We start from the raw sequence: 19722 nt of genomic DNA, 5'->3' as shown, positions 1-19722 counted from the left end.
ACAAGCAAATAGAAAACTATACCATGTTCTTAGATTGGAAGAATCAATATAATGAAAATTAATATACTACCCAAAGCAATCAACAGATTCGATGCAACCCCTGTGAAATTACCTTCAAAGAACCAGAACAAAGAATTTTACAATTTGTAGGGAAATACAAAAGACTCTGAATAGCCAAAGTAATCTTGAGAAAGAAAAATGGAGCTGAGGAATCAGGGCTCCCTGACTTCAGACTATACTACAAAACTATGGTCATCAAAACAGTATGGCACAGGCACAAAAACAGAAATACAGATCAACTGAACAGGAGAGAGGGCCCAAAAATAAACTCATGCACCTATGGTCACCTCATTTTTGACAAAGGAGGCAACAATACATATTGGAGAAAAGACAGCCTCTTCTACTAATTGGTGCTAGGAAATCTGGACAGCTACATGTGTAAGAATGAAATTAGAACATTCCCTAATACCATGTTGTTTAGTGGTTGTTTAGTCACTAAATCATAGCCAGCCAGGCTCCTCTGTCCGTGGGATTTCTCAGGCAAGAATACTAGAGTGAGTTGCCATTTCCTTCTCCAGGGGATCTTCTCAACCCTGGGATGGAACCCATGTCTCCTGCAACCCCTAACACCATACATAAAAATAAAATGGATTTTATAGTTTTAAGAGTTTTACACTATAAAACTCTTGGAGGAAAACAGGAAAAATACCCGTATAATGTCTTGACTGAAGGATATGAAGATAATTTGGCCTCATGCAGATATGTAGTTGGAAAAGATGACTTTCTGGACACCTTGACAAGGACTCAGGCCTGAGTGCAGGCTACACCTGTTCTTACTTGCTCTCCTACCCTGAGTCATCAGAAGGGCATGTGAAGCAGAGCCCTACCAATTCACAGTCCAGAACCATGCAGCCAAAACTAGCCCACTCAGATGCAGAGAGAGAGAAATAAGTATTTATTAAAAAAAAAAAAAAAACAAAAAAAAACCCTTTATTTTTGGCTGCCCTGGGGTTTTGTTGCTGCTCTGGCTTTTCTCTAGTTGTGTGAGTGACAGCTACGTTCTGGTTATGGTGCACGGGCTTATTTTGGTGGTGTCTCTTTTGTAGAGCACAGGGTCTAGGGCACGTGAGCTTCAGTAGTAGTGGCGTACAGGCTTAGCTGCCCCCCAGCGTGTGGAACCCTCCTAGACTAGGGATCGAACCCATGTCCCCTGTACTAGCAGGCAGATTCTTAACTGCAGGACCAGTAGGGAAGTCCAATAAATACTTACTGTGTCCACTGACTGACAAACAACAAAAAGGATGGTGATTAAAAAACGAATCTCACAGCTTATGGAAACTTTAATACAAGCTGAAAAATGTTATAACAATCTTGGTCAAGAATAATTGCCCAGAAGGAAATTTCTCTTTGGATCTTTTAATGTAACACATTGGATCCCTGAGCAGTCTCCCAACATAAAACACTTACCTCTGGCCTCCATCTGGTACCATTTACCCTAAGTTCCACTGCATCAGGCCTGTTGACCAATCTTCCTACTGCAATCTCAGTCTTTCTCACTGCAGAGCGTACTAGACACATGATCCCGAAACAAGCAGCTCAAATCCTACCCGATGGCCAACTGGGCCAGAAACACTCCCTCGCCCCCAGGCCTACGGGAGCCACGGTTGCCCAGGTGGACGGCATGGAGGGCAGGAGAGGCTCCTAACCCCAGCCACTCCCCTAAACCTCTCCTGGCTCCTGATGACCACTCCCCCCGTCACTGTAATGAGTTTGGTTCTGTAACCAAAAAAGTCTAATTAGACTGGAATCATTTTAACTTGTGCTGCATCAAACACTAATCTATACTTTGGTGGTAGTATATCCACCAGTGCTAGTTTTAACCATATAGAAAGATCAGCTTGCAATTTTGTGACAAATGTTTTATTTATAGAGAATTAAAATTTAGGCATAAACATGACACAAACATTATATATAGCGCTGTCCATGACAGAAGTGACGACACTGCTCATGGAGAGGACTTGGCTCCAGTCACACACCGCAAATGCTGGCGTGAGCACCTGGGGAGCAGAGGGGAGCTGGCAGCCTTTTTGTTTGGTTTGGTTTAAATAACTTCTGGATGCGTTCAAGTAATACTGATCATTTAATGTTCAAAAAACTTTTAATAACAAATTTCGAGTAAAATTAATTGAAATATTTATAATAGGATTTCATTGTTACACAGTATTTCCAATGTACAATCAAGGCAATGCACAACATTTAAAAGGAAGGGGAAAATATCTATTGCACCCACAAGGGAAAAGGCTTTTTATTCATTTTCGGGGATGCTGCAAATTCAATATTCATGTTAAAACCTTTACGCACTTTAGTAAACACGTCCTACATGTAATGCAGCACTGTGGGTTAGAAGACCCTTTTAACAGTTTCCAAGTGCAAGGCTAACTCTCCAATTGATATCCCACACACTAGGGGACTAACCCATCTCCTGGCACATATCACACCCTGAACTCTAAACTGTAGCACTCTGCCGTCTCAGTCAGTCTCGTGGGGTCTTGTGGTGGATGGCATTTATCCAGCTCAGTGTCCTGTTAGATAATCCTGGGTAGAATCTGAGGCAAATGAATCCACATCCTCGTTCTCCGAGTCGTCACTGCTGTCATCTGCAGCCGGCTCCCCTGTGAGGGCTATGCGAGCGTAATCATCTGTGTCTATCGACTTGCAAAAGTGGATGGCGTATTTCAGTTTCTCCTCCAGCACCTGCTTACAGGAATACCTGGGCAACTTCAACAAGAAGAAGCATGTGTAGGATTCAGGAAGGAAATGGTCAGGTGGGTTGTATTTATCCAATACCTGTTAATGAAAAATGTTAAATAATCAGAGACCATGTACAGGACAGGTAAAACTGCAATCTGTTTTATTACGTTCATTAGAGTTGACTCTCATTCACATACAGCATGATGTTTTTGGCTAAGAATAACAAAATATCAGAAAAAATATCATCTAGTCAATTTCAGAAATAAAAAGGAACAACTCATTAATTCTTAGGACTTTCAGTAAAAAATAGCAATTGGTTGCTGTGATTTCACCCCCAGGGGCTGGCAGGTAAACAGAGCCTGATTCTGACCAGTAAGAACTCAAGGCAGAACTCTTATCCTCAATCGAATGGGCACTCTGATTTTTCTCAGTAAGGAGCATTATTTATTAATTCGCCTAATTCAACCAGAGACTCAAACAAATGCTTTTTTACATGATGTATGTGCTCAGAATCTAGAATATGCTGACTTAATAGCAGCATATTCTGGGGGTGGCCAGATACATTTTTTAGAAGTAGGTAGTGGTACCCAACACCTGTAGTCATAAAATTCTGAGCTCTCATATCAGAGAAGTTAAGTGTTTTTCATTTTGTTTCCAGAGGGTAGGAAAACCATGTAACAGGAAAGAATTGTTTTCTCATCTGTGGCAGAGCTCTGTGTGAGGGGCATGACTCTCAGTTGATCCCAAAGGACATGCAGGAGCCACACCTGGATGACGAAGTCTCTGCCCCGAAAGTCAGCGATGGTCCTGGGCAGCCTTGTGCGGCCCCACACGAAGCGAAGGAAGAGGGAGCGCTCAGTGTTGGAGAAGGACTCCATCACCTCCCAGAACCACTGGATCAGGGGCGCAGAGGGCTCCACCCCCTTGTACGTTGCCACAGACTTTAAAAGATGCAGAGGGATGTCTGGGCTGCCACACACCTGTGGAGGGACACACTTCACATCAGCATACCACAGCTTTCTACCAGGGCTGGGGTGGGGAGGGTCAGGTGCGAGCGGCTGGAGGGGAGGGGTGGGAGGCAGCGAATACTCGCTTCCTGAGCACGTCTTACTTCACTCAAAAGGCATGAGCACATCTCAGACCTCCAAGAGCGAGATTTAACTGAGAGGTTAACTGGTAGTGCTGATTCAGTGGATTACCACGAGAAGGGCACTGCAGGGAAGCACAGCGAAGGGGTGGGCATACCATCGTCTCCAATTCGTATCCGGTGAACAGAGAGAGAAGAGGGACAGGCACGACTCGGGCCATCCCCTCACGAACGGCAGCTACCTGCTCATCAAATTCGTGGAGTCTGAAAGAAAACATCCACTTTGCATTTCATGCAGATCATGACCTACTCATGCCAAGTCTCATTATGCTGACGGGCAAGGTGTGCGCTTTGCAGACACAGAGTCTCAAAGCTTCTCACGGACTGAGAAGCGAGACTGGCCCACAGAATTCTACTTCAAAAATGAGCCACAGCTATACCCATTACAAGACACAATTCTCCATCTTTCCCTCCTTCCCAGGAAGGAGCCAGATTTAGACATGCAGAGTCAGAGAGTCAGGTCCCACAACAGCCGAGCTAAGAACTTTCTGAAAGTCAATGCTGTATCCAAGGTCCTCGTGACTGGCGAGTTAGGGCATGAGACAGAAATGAACACAGGTGGACGACACAGGATACCTGCAAGGACTGCCCCTAGCCAGAGTCCAGCAAGCAAAGCCCACGTGATACACTGGGCCTCATCCCAACACCCAGTTGGATGATTCTGGAGGACAAGGCTTCCAAAGACCACACTGAGGGGACAGTGGGCAGAGGTCATGGATGGTGCCGCCGGTCTGCAATGCAGCAAACACAACTGAGCGGTAGTGCGAGGGCCCCGTGAGGGGTGGAGACCGTCCGAACACAGCCCTGCCCTGGGAAAGGCGGCACACAGAGGCCCCAGGACCTCTGCTGGCAGAGCCCAACAGGGCACTTCTCACCCCGGTGTTCTAGCCAGAGCCAGGAATCTCAGGTGAGAACAGTAAGTACTCTGACCCTGACTACAAAGGAAGCTTTGATGATTGCAGGCAGCAATTGCTGGAGCCAACTCCATTAAATTTTACTTATGGAAAAAAAGCTGCCACCCAAGCAAACCATTTTCTGCTATTTTTGCTATTTATTGAGTTGAAACTCTGGAAGGCAGACTGTCACACACCTGTAGTTTATTGCGAGCCGGACATACTCTGCACGGTTGTCCAGAGTGATGTGTGTGTACTTGGAGCTCAGCTGGATGTCCTGGCCGCTGGCACTAGGCACTGTGAAGGGCAGGCTCATGGCCTCAAACTCCTCTGAGGTCGCTTCATTATCACGGATGTACATGAGTCCAGGGATAAAATCTTTGTCGACCTTTCAAGGGAAGAAGGGAGTTCATCTACTGAGCCAGGGTTGTTCCTCTGCCCCAGGCCCCTATTCACATCCCATACATGGTCATGTGGGGTCTCGATCTGCCTGGAGCCTGTGGCAAGGCTGTGGCATGTGCCAGGAAATAAAGAAGCAGCAGCAGGGAAATGTTTTCACCCATGGAGCTGAAGAAAGAGTTTGCAACAAGGAAGTCCTTAAAATCACTTGCTGAGAGTGACTGTGTTGGTCAGAGGTAAGTCCCACCTGCACTGAGGGAACCACACCCTGGAGAGGTCCCAGGAGCCTAAACTGCCCCCCAGCTGCCTGCCCACGCTCAGCTGTGCCACAGGAAAGACAGCAAGCTTTCTCATCTGACGAGACTGTACAAGTGGCAAAGCCCACAAAGCAGGTATCAAGTTCTAGAAACAGGTTGGCCTGTGTCCACACTGCCACTCTGCTACCCGATGGCCAGCAGACTGATCATCATGAGTCTGTTGGGATCTCAGGGCAGGCTATGCCTCTTAACCAGACCGCAGGTGACCCCCACCATGCTTTGCACTGGACACACAGTGAGTCCCATTTCTCTGTCCTCTCCCTCCTGGAGGTTACCTCGCTGAGGTCTGCAATGGTGAGGCTCATCCCAGCCAGCTGCTTCCAGACAGGCTCAGCAAGGTTCAGACTCAGGGGACTTCCAGTCCGAATGGCAATACCCAGTAACACACCTGCTCATTCAAAGCACAGAAGACAGGATATACTTGGTGCTGATGACAAAGTGCCCAGTCCACTCAAGCACACAGTGGAGATGAGCTCGGCACTGGGGCCTCAGTGCCTTCCAAACCAACGCTGCCCCGATTCCCAGAGACTTAGTCTGTCCGTGCAGCCTTATACCGTACACTAAGGTTCATCACTTGCTTCTGTTCCTACGGACTGAGTCTATGACTCTTCTGCTCTTTCCACCAACAGTTGTAGCCACAGTGGCTAATCCTTGTTCCTTATATGGCAAAGCAGACAGCTGGAGCTTCTCAAGGTAGTTGGAGGCAGTGCCATGAGTGATGGAAGCTGACCCTCACCAGGAGGGAGGGCCTGGCCAAATGTAAAGACTCTCTAAGATGTGATCCCAAGTTTTGGATATGTTTAAGATGCAGAAACACAGTATCTCAGATCCTCTAAGCGACAAAGGCACCGTCTGGTCCTTAGCACACAGCTGCTAATGGTCCAGCTCTGCATGTCCCTGCAGCTACACACTGAGGAAGCTAAGGGAGGTATTTACAACAGCCACCACCAGTCCCAAGACAGCAGCCATTACACTAAGCAGAGCACATGGAGCTGCACACCTGCAGCACTGCATCCACACGAGAGGCCTACCCAAGAACCGGAACATGTTGGTGTGCACAGGCGCCCTGGCAGCTGGGCTGAACAGGTAGCAGTCCCGGTTGGCCCCCGACTCGTCCCTCCCATTGGGTGTTACGATCAGAAGTGGGGTGAGTCCATTCTGCAGCTCCTCACATATCTCAGCTATGGACTCACTGTAGCCACCACCACAGTCATCCACAGATTCACCTAGGGAAAAGGAGGGTCAGCAGCTCACAGTCACTGACTCCATCAGAGGCCCCTGGGGAGCATCTGGGGGGTCTCCCAGTTCTCCTCTCACACCAACACCCCTCCACACACGCGAGCTCTCACCCACAAACTTGACCTTCCAGACGCGGTGTGGGAGGAGGAGGCTGTCAGGACTGAACGAGGTCATCTTAGCGCACATCTGCCCAAAGACAGACTTGGTCCCATCAGGGCCCGCGAGGCCCCCTTTACTTCTTGAACGCTTGACCTAGAGACAGAAAGAAGGAAAATACATAACAAAGTCCACAGCAGAAAGCACATGGGTGCCATCTTCACAAACTGACCAGCCCTGGAACCCCTGCATCCAAAGCAGTGCTCTGCAGCTGATTATCCCTCCTGCTACCCTCGCCTGCCCTGTCCTGGTCACAGTGGGGGTGACGGTGGGGTCCCTCTACAGACAACAAACAGCACTCAGATTCCTGGTGTCACCCCTACAACCTCAGGCCACTGTGAGCACCCAGCAAACTCAAGTACAACCACCTGTGCAAACATGAAGGGCAGCTGGACCTCCCAAGAGTAACTCCTGTCCTCGTCTCCTCACCCACACCTGCTGAGGACCCCAAGGATCAGCTTTGAGCTCCTCTCTCTCCCGCCCTTGACACAGGCTGCCTGCTAGACAGCTGTGTCAGCCAGGCCAGGGCCCGCTCACCAGCACACACAGCACATGAGGACGGGTGGCGTCTATCAAGAGAGCACAGACCACAGGGAAAGCTGCAAGCAGCTCAAGTAGGCATTAACTGCAACCTGGTTTATCCTCACACTGTATTTAACCTTACCCATCGTCTCCATGCAGAGAAGGCAATGGCACCCCACTCCAGTACTCTTGCCTGGAAAATCCCATGGATGGAGGAGCCTGGTGGGCTGCAGTCCATGGGGTTGCTAAGAGTTGGACACGACTGAGAGACTTCACTTTCACTTTTCACTTTTATGCATTGGAGAAGGAAATAGCAACCTACTCCAGTGTTCTCGCCTGGAGAATCTCAGGGATGGGGGAGCCTGGTGGGCTGCTGTCTATGGGGTCGCACAGAGTCGGACACAACTGAAGCGATTTAGCAGCAGCAGAAGCAGCAGCAGCATCGTCTCCATGACGAAGAGACAGGATACCTGAAAGCAGCCTCTAAGCAGACCATCAGCCCTGGGAGGATCACATCCAGTGGCTCTGAGACCAGACCTGGATGCACCAGCTTGGCCAGAACAGAATCTTCCTTCTGTCCTTTTTTTCACCTGCACAGATTCTATTCAACCCTTGGGGTCACTGTGTCTCCAAGTATGAGCACTTATCCCACCTGAGTTTCTTATCATAAGCTATCCAGATTGATGTAAAAGTAGCTGTGGTTTTGCACTGTTGAAATTTGCCATTTGACACTGGAATACATTCTTAAATAAATGTGGTTATGTTATACTTCATTTTAACGTGCATTTCTTGCTTTATGTTTTTTGCTAATGATTTATTACTTGCTGCTTATTTTATATTTATTTTAAACGAGAGTACGTTATCGCTTCCCTGGTGGCTTAGATGGTAAAGCGTCTGCCTGCAATGCGGGAGACCCAGGTTCGATCCCTGGGTTGCGAAGATCTCCTGGAAAAGGAAATGGCAACCCACTCCAGTATTCTTGCCTGGAGAATCCCCACCGATGGAGAAGCATGGTAGGCTACAGTCCATGGGGTCACAAAAAGTCAGACACGACTGACTCAGAGTACATCATGAGAAACGCTGGGCTGGAGGAAGCACAAGCTGGAATCAAGACTGCCAGGAGAAATATCAATAACCTCAGATATGCAGATGACACCACCCTTATGGCAGAAAGTGAAGAACTAAAGAGCCTCTTGATGAAAGTGAAAGAGAGTGAAAAGTTGGCTTAAAGCTCAACATTCAGAAAACTAAGATCATGGCATCCGGTCCCATCATTTCATGGCAGATAGATGGGGAAACAATGGAAACAGTGGCTGACTTTATTTTTTTGGGCTCCAAAATCACTGCAGATGGTGACTGCAGCCATGAACTTAAAAAACACTTACTCCTGGAAGGAAAGTTATGACCAACCTAGACAGCACATTAAAAAGCAGAGAGATTACTTTGCCAACAAAAGTCTGTGGTTTTTCCTGTGGTCCTGTATGGATGTGAGAGTTGGACTCTAAAGAAAGCTGAGTGCCAAAGAATTGATGCTTTTGAACTGTGGTGTTGGAGAAGACTCTTGAGAGTCCCTTGGACTGCAAGGAGATCCAACCAGTCCATCCTAAAGGAGATCAGTCCTGGGTGTTCATTGGAAGGACTGATGTGGAAGCTGAAACTCCAATACTTTGGCCACCTGATGCGAAGAGCTGACTCAATGGAAAAGACCCTGATTCTGGGAAAGATTGAGGGCAGGAGGAGAAGGGGATGACAGAGGATGAGAAGGTTGGATGGCATCACTGACTTGATGGACATGGGTTTGAGTGAACTCCGGGTGTTGGTGAGGGACAGGGAGGCCTGGCGTGCTGCATGTGGTTCATGGGGTCGCAAAGAGTCAGATACAACTGAGTGAATGAACTGAACTGATGGAAATGATGTTAGACCAAAAGCAAATTCAAGTGATTTTCTTATTCAAGTTCAAAATGGGTTGTAAAGCAGCAGAAACAACGCACAACATCAACAACGCATTTGGCCCAGGAACTGCTAACGAATGTACATTGCAGTGGTTGTTCAAAAAGTTATGCAAAGGAGACGAGCCTTGAAGATGAGGAGCATAGGGGCTGGTCATCGGAAGTTGACAATGACCAACTGAGAGCAATCATCAAAGCTGATCCTCTCATAACTACACAAAAAGTTGCCCAAGAACTCAGTATCAACCATTCTACAGTCATTTTGCATTTGAAGCAAATTGGAAAGGTGAAAATACTCAGTAAGTGGGTGCCTCATGAGCTGACTGAAAATCAAAAAAATGGTCATTTTGAAGTGTCATCTTCTCTTACTTTATGCACCAACAAACTATTTCTCGATTGGATTGTGATGTGAGATGAAAAGTGGATTATATGACAACCAGTGATGACCAGTTCAGTGGTTGGACCAAGAAGCAGCTCCAAAGCACTTCCCAAAGCCAAACTTGCACCAAAAAACAGGGTCACGGTCACTGGTGGTCTGCTGTTGGTCCGATCCACTACCACTTTCTGATTCCTGGAAAAATCATTACATCTGAGAACCATGCTCAGCAAATTGATGAGATGCACTGAAAACTGCAACGCCTACAGCCAGCACTGGTCAACTGAATGGGCCCAATTCTCCGTGACAACGCACAACCGTATGTTGCACAACCAATGCTTCAAACGTTGAACAAACTGGGCTATGAAGTTCTGCCTCACTGCCATATTCACCTGACCTCTCGGCAACTGATACCACTTCTTCAAGCATCTCAACAACTTTGAGCAAAGGGAAAACACTTCCACAACCAGCAGAAGGCAGAAAATGCTTCCCAAAAGCTTGTCAAATCCTGAGGAATGGATTTTTATGCTACAGGAATAAACAAACTTATTTCTCATCGGCAAAAATGTGTTGATAGTAATGGTTTCTATTCTGATTAATAAAGATGTGTTTGAGTCTAGTTATACTGATTTAAAATTCAGGGTCTGAAACTGCAATTATTTTTGCACCAACCTAGTAAGATGCCTCAACAGATCAGAACAATGGCCTCAAGCCCTTACTCAGCTACTCAGTGGACTAAGTAACCCTGCAGCCTGCATCTCAGGCTGTGCTTCAGAATCACCCAGGAAGCTCAGTCTGAAGTGATGGCAAAATGAGAAGTTAAGGAAAAATGATTCTGAAAATGTACTTTTACACTGACTCCTCTGGCTAAACTCTCATCATCCTCAACTTCTTTGTGAGTTCTCAGCTGAGTTTAACAACTAATTTTCCTTATTGCAGAAATTATCAATCTTAAGACTAAAAGAACAATGACAATAATAATAACAACAGTTTCCCGTGGAGTGAGTTTTCCTACACGCCACACATTTAGCTGCACGTTCTCATATGTCATTTCATTTAGCCTCAGCAGCTCTCTAAGGCATACAATACCTGGGGGGGAAGTGAGCTACACAAAGGAAGAGGATGTGTTTCTCTGTGAGGGTAAGTAAGACACAAACTTGCTTCCCACTTGAAAGATCACATCACCTCCATTTACAGTGCCAGTTAACACAACCTGATACTCTCAGCCGCTACGAAGGAGCATGGCTCTATGAATACAGCCAGGACACTGAAAGGACAGGGTTGTGTACCTGCTATCTCTGAACAGCAGGAATATAGGTAGTTTTAATTGTCTTTAAATTTTCTAAATTTTTGGAAATGTGCTCATTCATTATCTATAATAAAATTGTAATATACACTGATTTTTAGACCCTGTTACAAAACTAAATCAAATTCAAACAGAAATACCCTCCAAGAACACAGTCTACTTTTAGTGTCTCTAGGGCACTTTTAACATAAAGTAAGAAAATCTCTCCACAGGCATCCCCACAAAAGTTGCAGCCCTGGGAGAGTACAGGGAAGAGGCCACCTACACCACCTTTCTGGGTGACTACTGGTGTCTGCGTTCAACTTGGACTCACAGACTGTCCCCTCCACCGCTCTGCTCTATTTTATCTCCATCTTTGTGGAAGTTCTTCCTAATTTTAAGAGTGGGTATGAAAGCCTGAATTGAGGAGAATCTGGCTCCGGCGCCTGAGGGTCTCTGTAGCTGGAGTGGCTGCTCCGACATCAACAAGCACTATACACTGCACCGAAGGGTATTTATACGTCTTTTAAAAAATGTGCAATAAAATCTGTTTGCCCTCTTATCTATTCTTATCTAGTCACGTCTGTTCAGACATGCACCCAAAAGACTCATAACTCAAGGTACTAGGGATATAAAGACGAGAAAGAAAGAGTCATCAAGCACACAATGACTGAAAAATGTGCCTAGTGCAGATTCCAGGTTATCCAGGTTCCCAGATGACCAGGGCCCCTGGGCCTGGACACCCACATTAGGCCACTGGCCCCAGCATGGTGCCCGTGCATGTCTGAGGCAAGCCTGAGACCCAAGAACACCCAACTGCCTAAATTAGACGATCTGCAGCCATCAGCCTTCTGCACTTATGAACTGAAGTATTTAAAACCTAATAATGTAGAGAAAACCAAAATGATTCTCCAAGGGGGGACATAAAAGCTTTCTCATTAATCTAATTAAATAGCCCATTTGTTTGTGGAATGGGCTGACTGACCTCCAGCTTCACATTAAACATTGTGACGTCAGTGAATTAATCACTTCCATCAGCATGGTCACATGTGTTCTCCAACAAAGGACAAGAGTTGTTGGAGAACTCTTCTCCAACAAAGGAGAAGAGTTGTTGCCTTAATTAAAAATGCCCCCCAAGAACAACTCTGGAAGAATTTCTAGTCATATAACCAACATCAGGGTAAAAATCATGTGCTAACAAGGAAGTTCAGGAACAAAGCACTTGTTCTTCATGGCTCGCTTTTGCTCCAGAGGTGGGGCCAATTTCATCTGCATGGTAAATGTCAAGTACACACACTGTCATCATTAGTGCCTTTTGTTTTAATTCTTTTAATGTGAAGCTTATATACATTCGGCAGCACTATAAGTCCAGAGATAGTCTCCTTTTCATTTCTTTGATTACTACTGTGATGCAAAGTCTTAGTATTAGTGATTCTGGCCTATTAAACTGGCAAAGTAAGCCATCAGAATTGGAGAGGGTGTGAGGCTGGTGTGAATACGAAACCTGCTCTGCATCTCAGAACCTAACCCAAGTGGGTGACTGAAGACACACACGTAGCTAGAGGCACACCAGCTGGCCCTGCTGTATCCCAGAAAAGCAAGCCCAACTTTCCAGCCCACAGCAGAGAAATCAGCATGTGCCGCTGGTTAGCAGAAACAATCGCACAGCCCCACGGCACATGACAGAGATCTGGGTGCTTACAATGCATTAAGGGGAACAGAGAGCAAGTTACCAAAGTCTAGTTCAGGTTATAACATACCCCACAAACATTAGCAGCAGTTGTCAACATGTGGTGGAAATATGGGTCATTTTTATTTTTCCCTTTTTGCTTATCTGGATTTGTGCTCCCAGGTTATCTGAAATAAGCTTTCCTTCTTCGTGTTATAAAGAAAACCATTTACTTGGCCACCTGGCAGTCTCAGCACCACAAGCCATCCCACACACATGGCACCTTGCTCTCAAACCAAGGGCACAAGAGGAGTCTTGCTGTGAGCACTTGCCCCAGGCTGCAGGGACGCAACTCACAACCACAAAATCATCGCATCTGTGAACAGAGAACATCTCCATTTTGTTACCTGGATGCGGTTCAACTCCACCACAGGGCCGTGCTGGCGATCTCGCACCATAGTGGCTTGTACTACTTTTCGGAAGGCTGCTTCCTAAAACACACCACAACAAAATTTAGAATGTTATACATTAAGTATTACCCATAGATATTCCACGTCATAAAACTCCCTTTTTCAGGTCTGAGGTGGCCCAGGGGATTAGCCTGGCATCAATACACAAGTCCCTGCAGAGGCTGAGGCAGCCAGCAGGGCCAGTGCTTGGCACTGCTCCCTGCCTGCCATCTGGGGATAGGAGGCACCCAACATGCCCTGGACACAGAAAGGAGAGGGCCAGAACCTGAGGAGCAGCTGCTCTAACTCAGGTCTCAGGCCAGGCTCAGGGCTAAGGAGAAACCTGAGGTTTCCCAGCCAACTGCAAGTCCAGTACTGGCAGACTGAGGCACCAACTACACCGCAGCACTGCTGTCCCGACAGAGACGCCAGACACAAGGCGGCAGCAGGGAGCCAGGGGAGGGGCCAGGGCCGGGGTGGGGTGGGGAGACACCTGCACCCTGCACTGAGAGAAACCTGGAAAACCCAGGGTGAAGACGACAGGGAAGCGGAGTGGGTGCCAACTCCACCCGGGGAAGCATGCCTGTGTGGGCTCCAGCACATGGGGAGAGTGTGCGGTGCTGTGCGCGTGCCTGAGGACGGGACCAGACCCCAGAGGCCCTCAAAGGAGACAGGGTCACTGGCAGACACGGGTCCCCACAAGTGGACCCCGTGTTCTTTTCTGGAGAAAGGGTGGCTAAGAGAGACGTAGAGGGCAGGGCACACTGCTCTTAAGTCAGAGCCCTAGAACTCTCACCTGTGGAGGAGGCGAAGGCAGAGGTGCTCCCATCTGCACAGAGGGGACCACAGACACACACTCCACACCACACAGGAGACTGCAGAGCAGGCCCCTCCCCACACAATCCTGCACACCAACCAGCTACCTTTGCCCTCACCCTTCCTGACCTCTGCTCTCCCCCTGCTCTGGGCAAGCGTTCCCTTCCCCACAGAGCAGCCCCCCTAGTCCCACCCTCCTGAGATGCGCTCTCTTCTGGGCTCTGCTGACTCCACAGTCACCAACAAAAACTACTTGCCAAAACTCCCAGCAGAAGCAGTCCTTTCTAACTAGGACCAAACAGGCTGATCCTCTGTTGCTGAGGGAACCTTTCAGCCTCCCTGAGGCCCCCATACCCCACTCAGTTACAGGAGACTCACACACTGTGTGAGATGCTGCCTCTCTGCTCTCCCCACAAGGAGAGGCTTTCTCCCTTTTATTGCGCATTATCACCTCCACTCTGAGGGATTAAAGTAATGATGAAAGGAATCAATTTGCCATTTTATTACTTAAAAATGGTTGAAGATTCAAATTTGATTTTACCTGTCCACAATTTTTTCCTGCTCCCCATTATCAGAGAAATTTTTCCATTACCACAATCCCCATCATTGCCTACATGTCTCTGCTGCTGCTGCTAAGTCACATCAGTTGTGTCTGACTCTGTGCAACCCCATAGATGGCAGCCCACCAGGCTCCCCGTCCCCAGGATTCTCCAGGCAAGAACACTGGAGTGGGTTGCCATTTTCTTCTCCAATGCATGAAAGTGAAAAGTGAAAGTGAAGTTGCTCAGTCACATCGGACTCTTCAAGATCCCATGGACTGCAGCCTACCAGGTTCCTCCGTCCATGGGATTTTTCAGGCAGGAGTACTGGAGTAGGGTGCCATCACCTTCTTCGACATGTCTCTAAGCCACACATAAAATGTGTGCACCAGTCTTTTGTGGCTAGGAATTTTAGGAAATAAAGCTAATCCTGAAAAATAATCTGTTTGGACAGTACTCCAAAACATCTAAATTTTATTATCATTAAAAACAGGCCATGACCTTGGATTAAAAACCCTATTATGTCACAGAATCAGAACCCTCAGGGCAAGGACTCCTTAACCTAACCTCTATACTTTTTTCCCTGTATAAACACCCCCTAGCATACAGCAACTGAGCCTCTTCTAGGCCGTCCTGCCAAGATGCTTGCCAGAAACTTGATGACTTCAGATATCTCAATTCTAGACAGCTCAAATTATTACAAATGTCAGTGGGTCAAAATCTGTCTGACACCTTTCAGAAGCCCTCATTCCTGATTCTTTCCAGAGTCTGATAAATTACCTTCAATCAGGAATTTCTACATATCCTAGTATAATACTTTTATCTAAGCAATCTATAACTTCTGGGTCCTCTGCTAGACATACCTGGAGAAGAAATTATCTCATTTTTTTTCCTTCCTGCTGCCAGTAGGAATTTGCCATAAAGCCTCAAGTCCAGGATAGCAGAGAGCACTGTAAGAACGGAAGCTTAGTTTTGCCCACCCCCTCCTGAGGGGTGGGGTAGTGGGAAAGACATTACCAGGAGAAATCATAGCACCTAACCATTTTAATATAAGCTCCAAAAAAGAAGGGATTTGTGTCTGTCTGTCACCAATGCACTCTAAGAACCCAGGACAGAGCCTGGTACATAGTATGTGCTCTGTGAACATTTGCTAAATGACCTGTTTTCAGTATATTTCTGGTTTAGAAATTTTTGTTGGATTAAAACTTACTAAGGATAACAACATCACCTACAGTAAAAATTGTTACCAGAGCAGTACCTTTCCCTGGGATATCAGAATTCCTCGAAGAGTGTCAAACCCCACAGATGGCCCAAGTCCAGTTTCATCGAGAGAGCCCTCAAGGTCAAACATGGGGATGCAGGGGCAAAAGAGCTCTGAGATGTGATGCAGGAGCAGCAGCCGGTTCCTCAGCGCTATGATAGGGATTTCCTGTAAATGATTGTACTCCATGGGAACCTGAAACATGGAAACTTGTTATGTCAATTTAGATGTCAAATGCACAGTTAAGCCACAGTATAGCAGATGGGTTGAAAATACTGTTCTTGAAAACAAAGAAGCACTATGACTTCTGAGTTTGGTTTGAAAAATCTTGCCATTTAAAAAATAATATTCTGGCCATTTTGCCTGAGCCAAGAAATGTTAACCAAGGAGAATGCTAAAAAAAAAAATTAGCTTATAGAATTATATTTACTACAGAAAACATACAATCTGTACTACCAGAATAGTTTATAAAATTTTTAATAAAGGTGACACACTGATATACACAGAATGTTGACAAGTGTGAATAATTAAGGTTCTTATATGTGTGAGTGCTCAGTTGTATATGACTCTTTGCGACCGCAGGGACTGTGCCCACCAGGCTCCTCTGTTCATGGAGTGTTCCAGGCAAGAATACTGGAGTGGGTAGCCATTTCCTACTCCAGGGGATTTTCCTGACCCAGGGATTGAACCTGGTAATTAAGGTTCTTAAAATACTGTTTTTATCATTATGAATCAGAGGAAAGGAAGTGTGTGCATGCTTATACACCCATAACTTAGTACATAGAGCATAACTTTGTCACAACATGCATGCCTGCTAGCCCACTTGGCTCAACCAACTGACCTGTACAGGGAGCTTCCCAGCACTGGCGGGCTTGCTGGTTGACCAGGCGAGAGTGTGTGCTGAGCCACAGGCCACACGGTTGACCTTCTTACCCTGAAGAGCAGCTACCAGCCGAGGCCTCTGGATGGCATTTGTTGTTCCGTCTCCCAACTGTCCCTCATCATTGTCACCCCATGTATAAACTTCACCTAAAGCAGCAGATTGAGAACAAGGACTTGCAGACAAGAACCAATAAATGCACAACCACCACATCTTCCCACGTATACAGTTCTCACTACCCTCCAACTGACTGTTGGAGGTCATCTGTGCAAAATGTTACACTTATGGTGACCTAGATGTCTTGAATCACAATACTTAAAAGGCAGCACGATTCCCAGGATTCTTGACAGCCTCTGCTGGCTAAAACTCCTTTTCCAAGTGTGTCTGTTCACCAGACTAAGCATGTACCTGGAAGCAGCTCTTAATCCAAACAAGTAACATCAAAACAGATGGTAAAAACAATCCAAATTGATTTTGTATGTTAAAGGAAGAGAAAGTCAGTTTTTAACTAAACAAAATCCATGTCTTAAAGGAACATGTGCTCTTCTAATGGTTATTCCTATCCTAAACTCAAGATTCAAACACTGATGAGAATCACGCTTTTCAGCACACCATGCGAGACTCCAATCACAAAACACCACTGTATGGTTACGATGGTGATTAGAACAGAAGTGAATTTAGTTCTGCAGAGATGTCACAAGCCTTGCCAGATTCACAAAGACTCCTCAGGATGCCATGCAGCCATAAGCACCACTCTACAAAGTACAAGGCCTGCACAATGAAGGGCAGGGTGCTTGTGTTCTTCCCCTTCCTGTTCTGGATAGCTCAGTCCGAAAGCCACTGGGTAGGTGTCAGAGTGCAAACAAGAGGAAGAGAGCCTCTCTGCAGAGGCACAGCTGGGTGAAAAGACTCAGAATGCACAGGGGCAAGGGCTTCCACAAAGAGGGTAAGCCCAGTAGGAGAGGTAGGCCAAAGCAGGGAGCTGTATACCCATGAGAGGGCACAATCCTGATTGCTGGGACAGTCACAACCGAGTGAGGTAAGGATCCACACGGGGGAGAAGTCAAAGGCAATGATGGGACAGCAGCCACTACAGGAAGAGCAAGTTGCTACATTAGAGGACCAGGTTTCTTACAAAAGAGCAAGGAGTTACAAGGATGGGGAGAGAGAAAACTAGAATGAATCGGTGGTTTAGAACTAGATGGTATGGGGAGGGAGGAGGGAGCAGGGTTCAGGATGGGGAACACACGTACACCTGTGGCAGATTCATTTTGATATATGGCAAAACCAATACAATATTGTAAAGTTAAATAAAATTAAAAAAAAAATAACTAGAGCTTGGGGTACTTGTGTGAACAAGTTGTGTTCACTGTATATATATACATACAGAAACAAACACAGATGTAATTTTGTATATTATTTACACATATATTCCCTAGCTCTGTCCTCTATGAAGGTCTGACAGCAGTGATAACATTTTAGCAATGAGCGCCTGTAGATCAGATCTTGTCTTTTAAATGCCATTTTCTCCAAAGGTACCAGGACTCCTTGGGGAAACATCAAATTCTAGGTCTGAGACATAAAGACTGAGGATAAGGACAGAATGTCTTATTGTGCCAGAAAGCACAGAAGTACTCAAGGAATAACGTGGGGATACTCCAGGAGATGAAATAGGGCATGATTTAAGCATCAAGGTAAGTAATAGCAACAGCTTATATTTTTGTTGTTGTTCAGTCACTAAGTTGTGTCCAACTGTTTGTATCCCCATTGAGTGCAGCATGCCAGGCTCCTCTGTCCTCCACTATTTCCCGGAGTTGCTCAAACTCATGTGTCCATTGAGTCGGTGATGTTATCTAACCCTCTCTTCCTCTGCCACACCCTTCTCCTTTTGCAGCATCAGTCTTTTTCAATGAGTTAGCTCTTCACATCAGGTGACCAAAGTATTGGAGCTTCAACTTTATCATCAGTACTTCAAATGCGTATTCATAGGGTTGATTTCCTTTAGGATTGACTGGTGTGATCTCCTTGAAGTCCAAAGGACTCTCAAGAGTATTCTCTAGCACCATAGTCTGAAAGGATCAATTCTTCGGTGCTCAGCTTTCTTTACGGTCCAACTCTCACATCCATACATGACTGCTAGAAACCATAGCTTTGACTGTACAGACCTTTGTTGGCAAAGTGATGGCTCTGCTTTTTATATACACTGTCTAGGTTTATCATAGCTTCCTTCCAAGGAGCAAGCGTCTTTTAATTTCATGGTTGAAGTCATCATCCACAGTGACTGTGGAGCCCCAAAAAATAAAGTCTGACACTGTTTCCACTGTTTCCCCATCTATTTGCGATGAAGTGATGGGACCAGATGCCATGATCTTCTTTTTTTGAATGTTGAGTTTTAAGCCAGCTTTTTCACTCTCCTCTTTCACTTTCATTAAGAGGCTCTTTAGTTCCTCTTCACTTTCTGCCATTAGAGTGGTATTATATGCAAATCTGAGGTGGTTGATATTTCTCCCAGTAATCTTGACTCCAGCTTGTGATTTATCCAGGCTGGCATTTTGCATAATGTACTCTGCATAGAAGTTAACCAACAACGTGACAATATAGTCTTGTCGTACTCCTTTCCCAATTTGGAACCAGTCAGTTGTTCCATGTCTGGTCCTAACTGCTGCTTCTTGACCCACATACAGGTTACTCAGGAGGCAGATAAGGTGTGGTACTCCCATCTCTTTAAGAATTTTCCACAATTTGTTGTGATCCACACAGTCAAAGGCTTTAGCATAGTCAATGAAGCAGAAGTAGATGTTTTTCTGGAATTCCCTTGCTTTCTCTATGATCCAACAGATGTCGGCAGTTTGATATCTGATTCCCCTGCCTTTTCTAAACCCAGCTTGTATATTTGGAAGTTCTTAGTTCATGTACTGCTAAAGCCTAGCTTGTAGGGTCTGAGCATAACTCTGCTAACATGTGAAATGAGCGCCACAGATGGTAGTCTGAACAATTTTTGGCATTGCCTTTCTTTGCAACTGGAATGAAAACTGACCTTTTCCAGTCCTGTGGTCACTGCTGAGTTTTCTAGA

The 19722-nt window shown here is 46.1% G+C and overlaps 1 protein-coding gene across 7 annotated transcripts in view; it reads right to left on the bottom strand.

Annotated features, from left to right (window-relative positions):
- Positions 1–969: 969 nt before the first annotated feature.
- The window catches only part of HERC2 (HECT and RLD domain containing E3 ubiquitin protein ligase 2), a 238480-nt gene continuing 219727 nt past the window's right edge, over positions 970–19722 (bottom strand). For all 7 annotated transcript variants that reach the window (XM_070360163.1, XM_070360169.1, XM_070360174.1 and 4 more), the window contains 10 exons: positions 16610–16797; positions 15766–15963; positions 13111–13194; positions 6857–6998; positions 6539–6733; positions 5783–5895; positions 4989–5179; positions 3997–4102; positions 3519–3731; positions 970–2847 (listed from right to left, as the gene is read on the bottom strand). In XM_070360163.1, the coding sequence (XP_070216264.1) occupies positions 2575–2847; positions 3519–3731; positions 3997–4102; positions 4989–5179; positions 5783–5895; positions 6539–6733; positions 6857–6998; positions 13111–13194; positions 15766–15963; positions 16610–16797 (1703 nt within the window). In that variant the 3' untranslated portion in view covers positions 970–2574. The remainder of the gene's footprint in view (positions 2848–3518; positions 3732–3996; positions 4103–4988; positions 5180–5782; positions 5896–6538; positions 6734–6856; positions 6999–13110; positions 13195–15765; positions 15964–16609; positions 16798–19722) is intronic.

The sequence above is a fragment of the Bos mutus genome, chromosome 2, assembly GCF_027580195.1.
Source record: "Bos mutus isolate GX-2022 chromosome 2, NWIPB_WYAK_1.1, whole genome shotgun sequence".
Classification (NCBI taxonomy): domain Eukaryota; kingdom Metazoa; phylum Chordata; class Mammalia; order Artiodactyla; family Bovidae; genus Bos; species Bos mutus.
The sequence above is the reverse complement of the archived record's forward strand: the minus strand, read 5'-3'. Positions and strand labels throughout refer to the sequence as shown.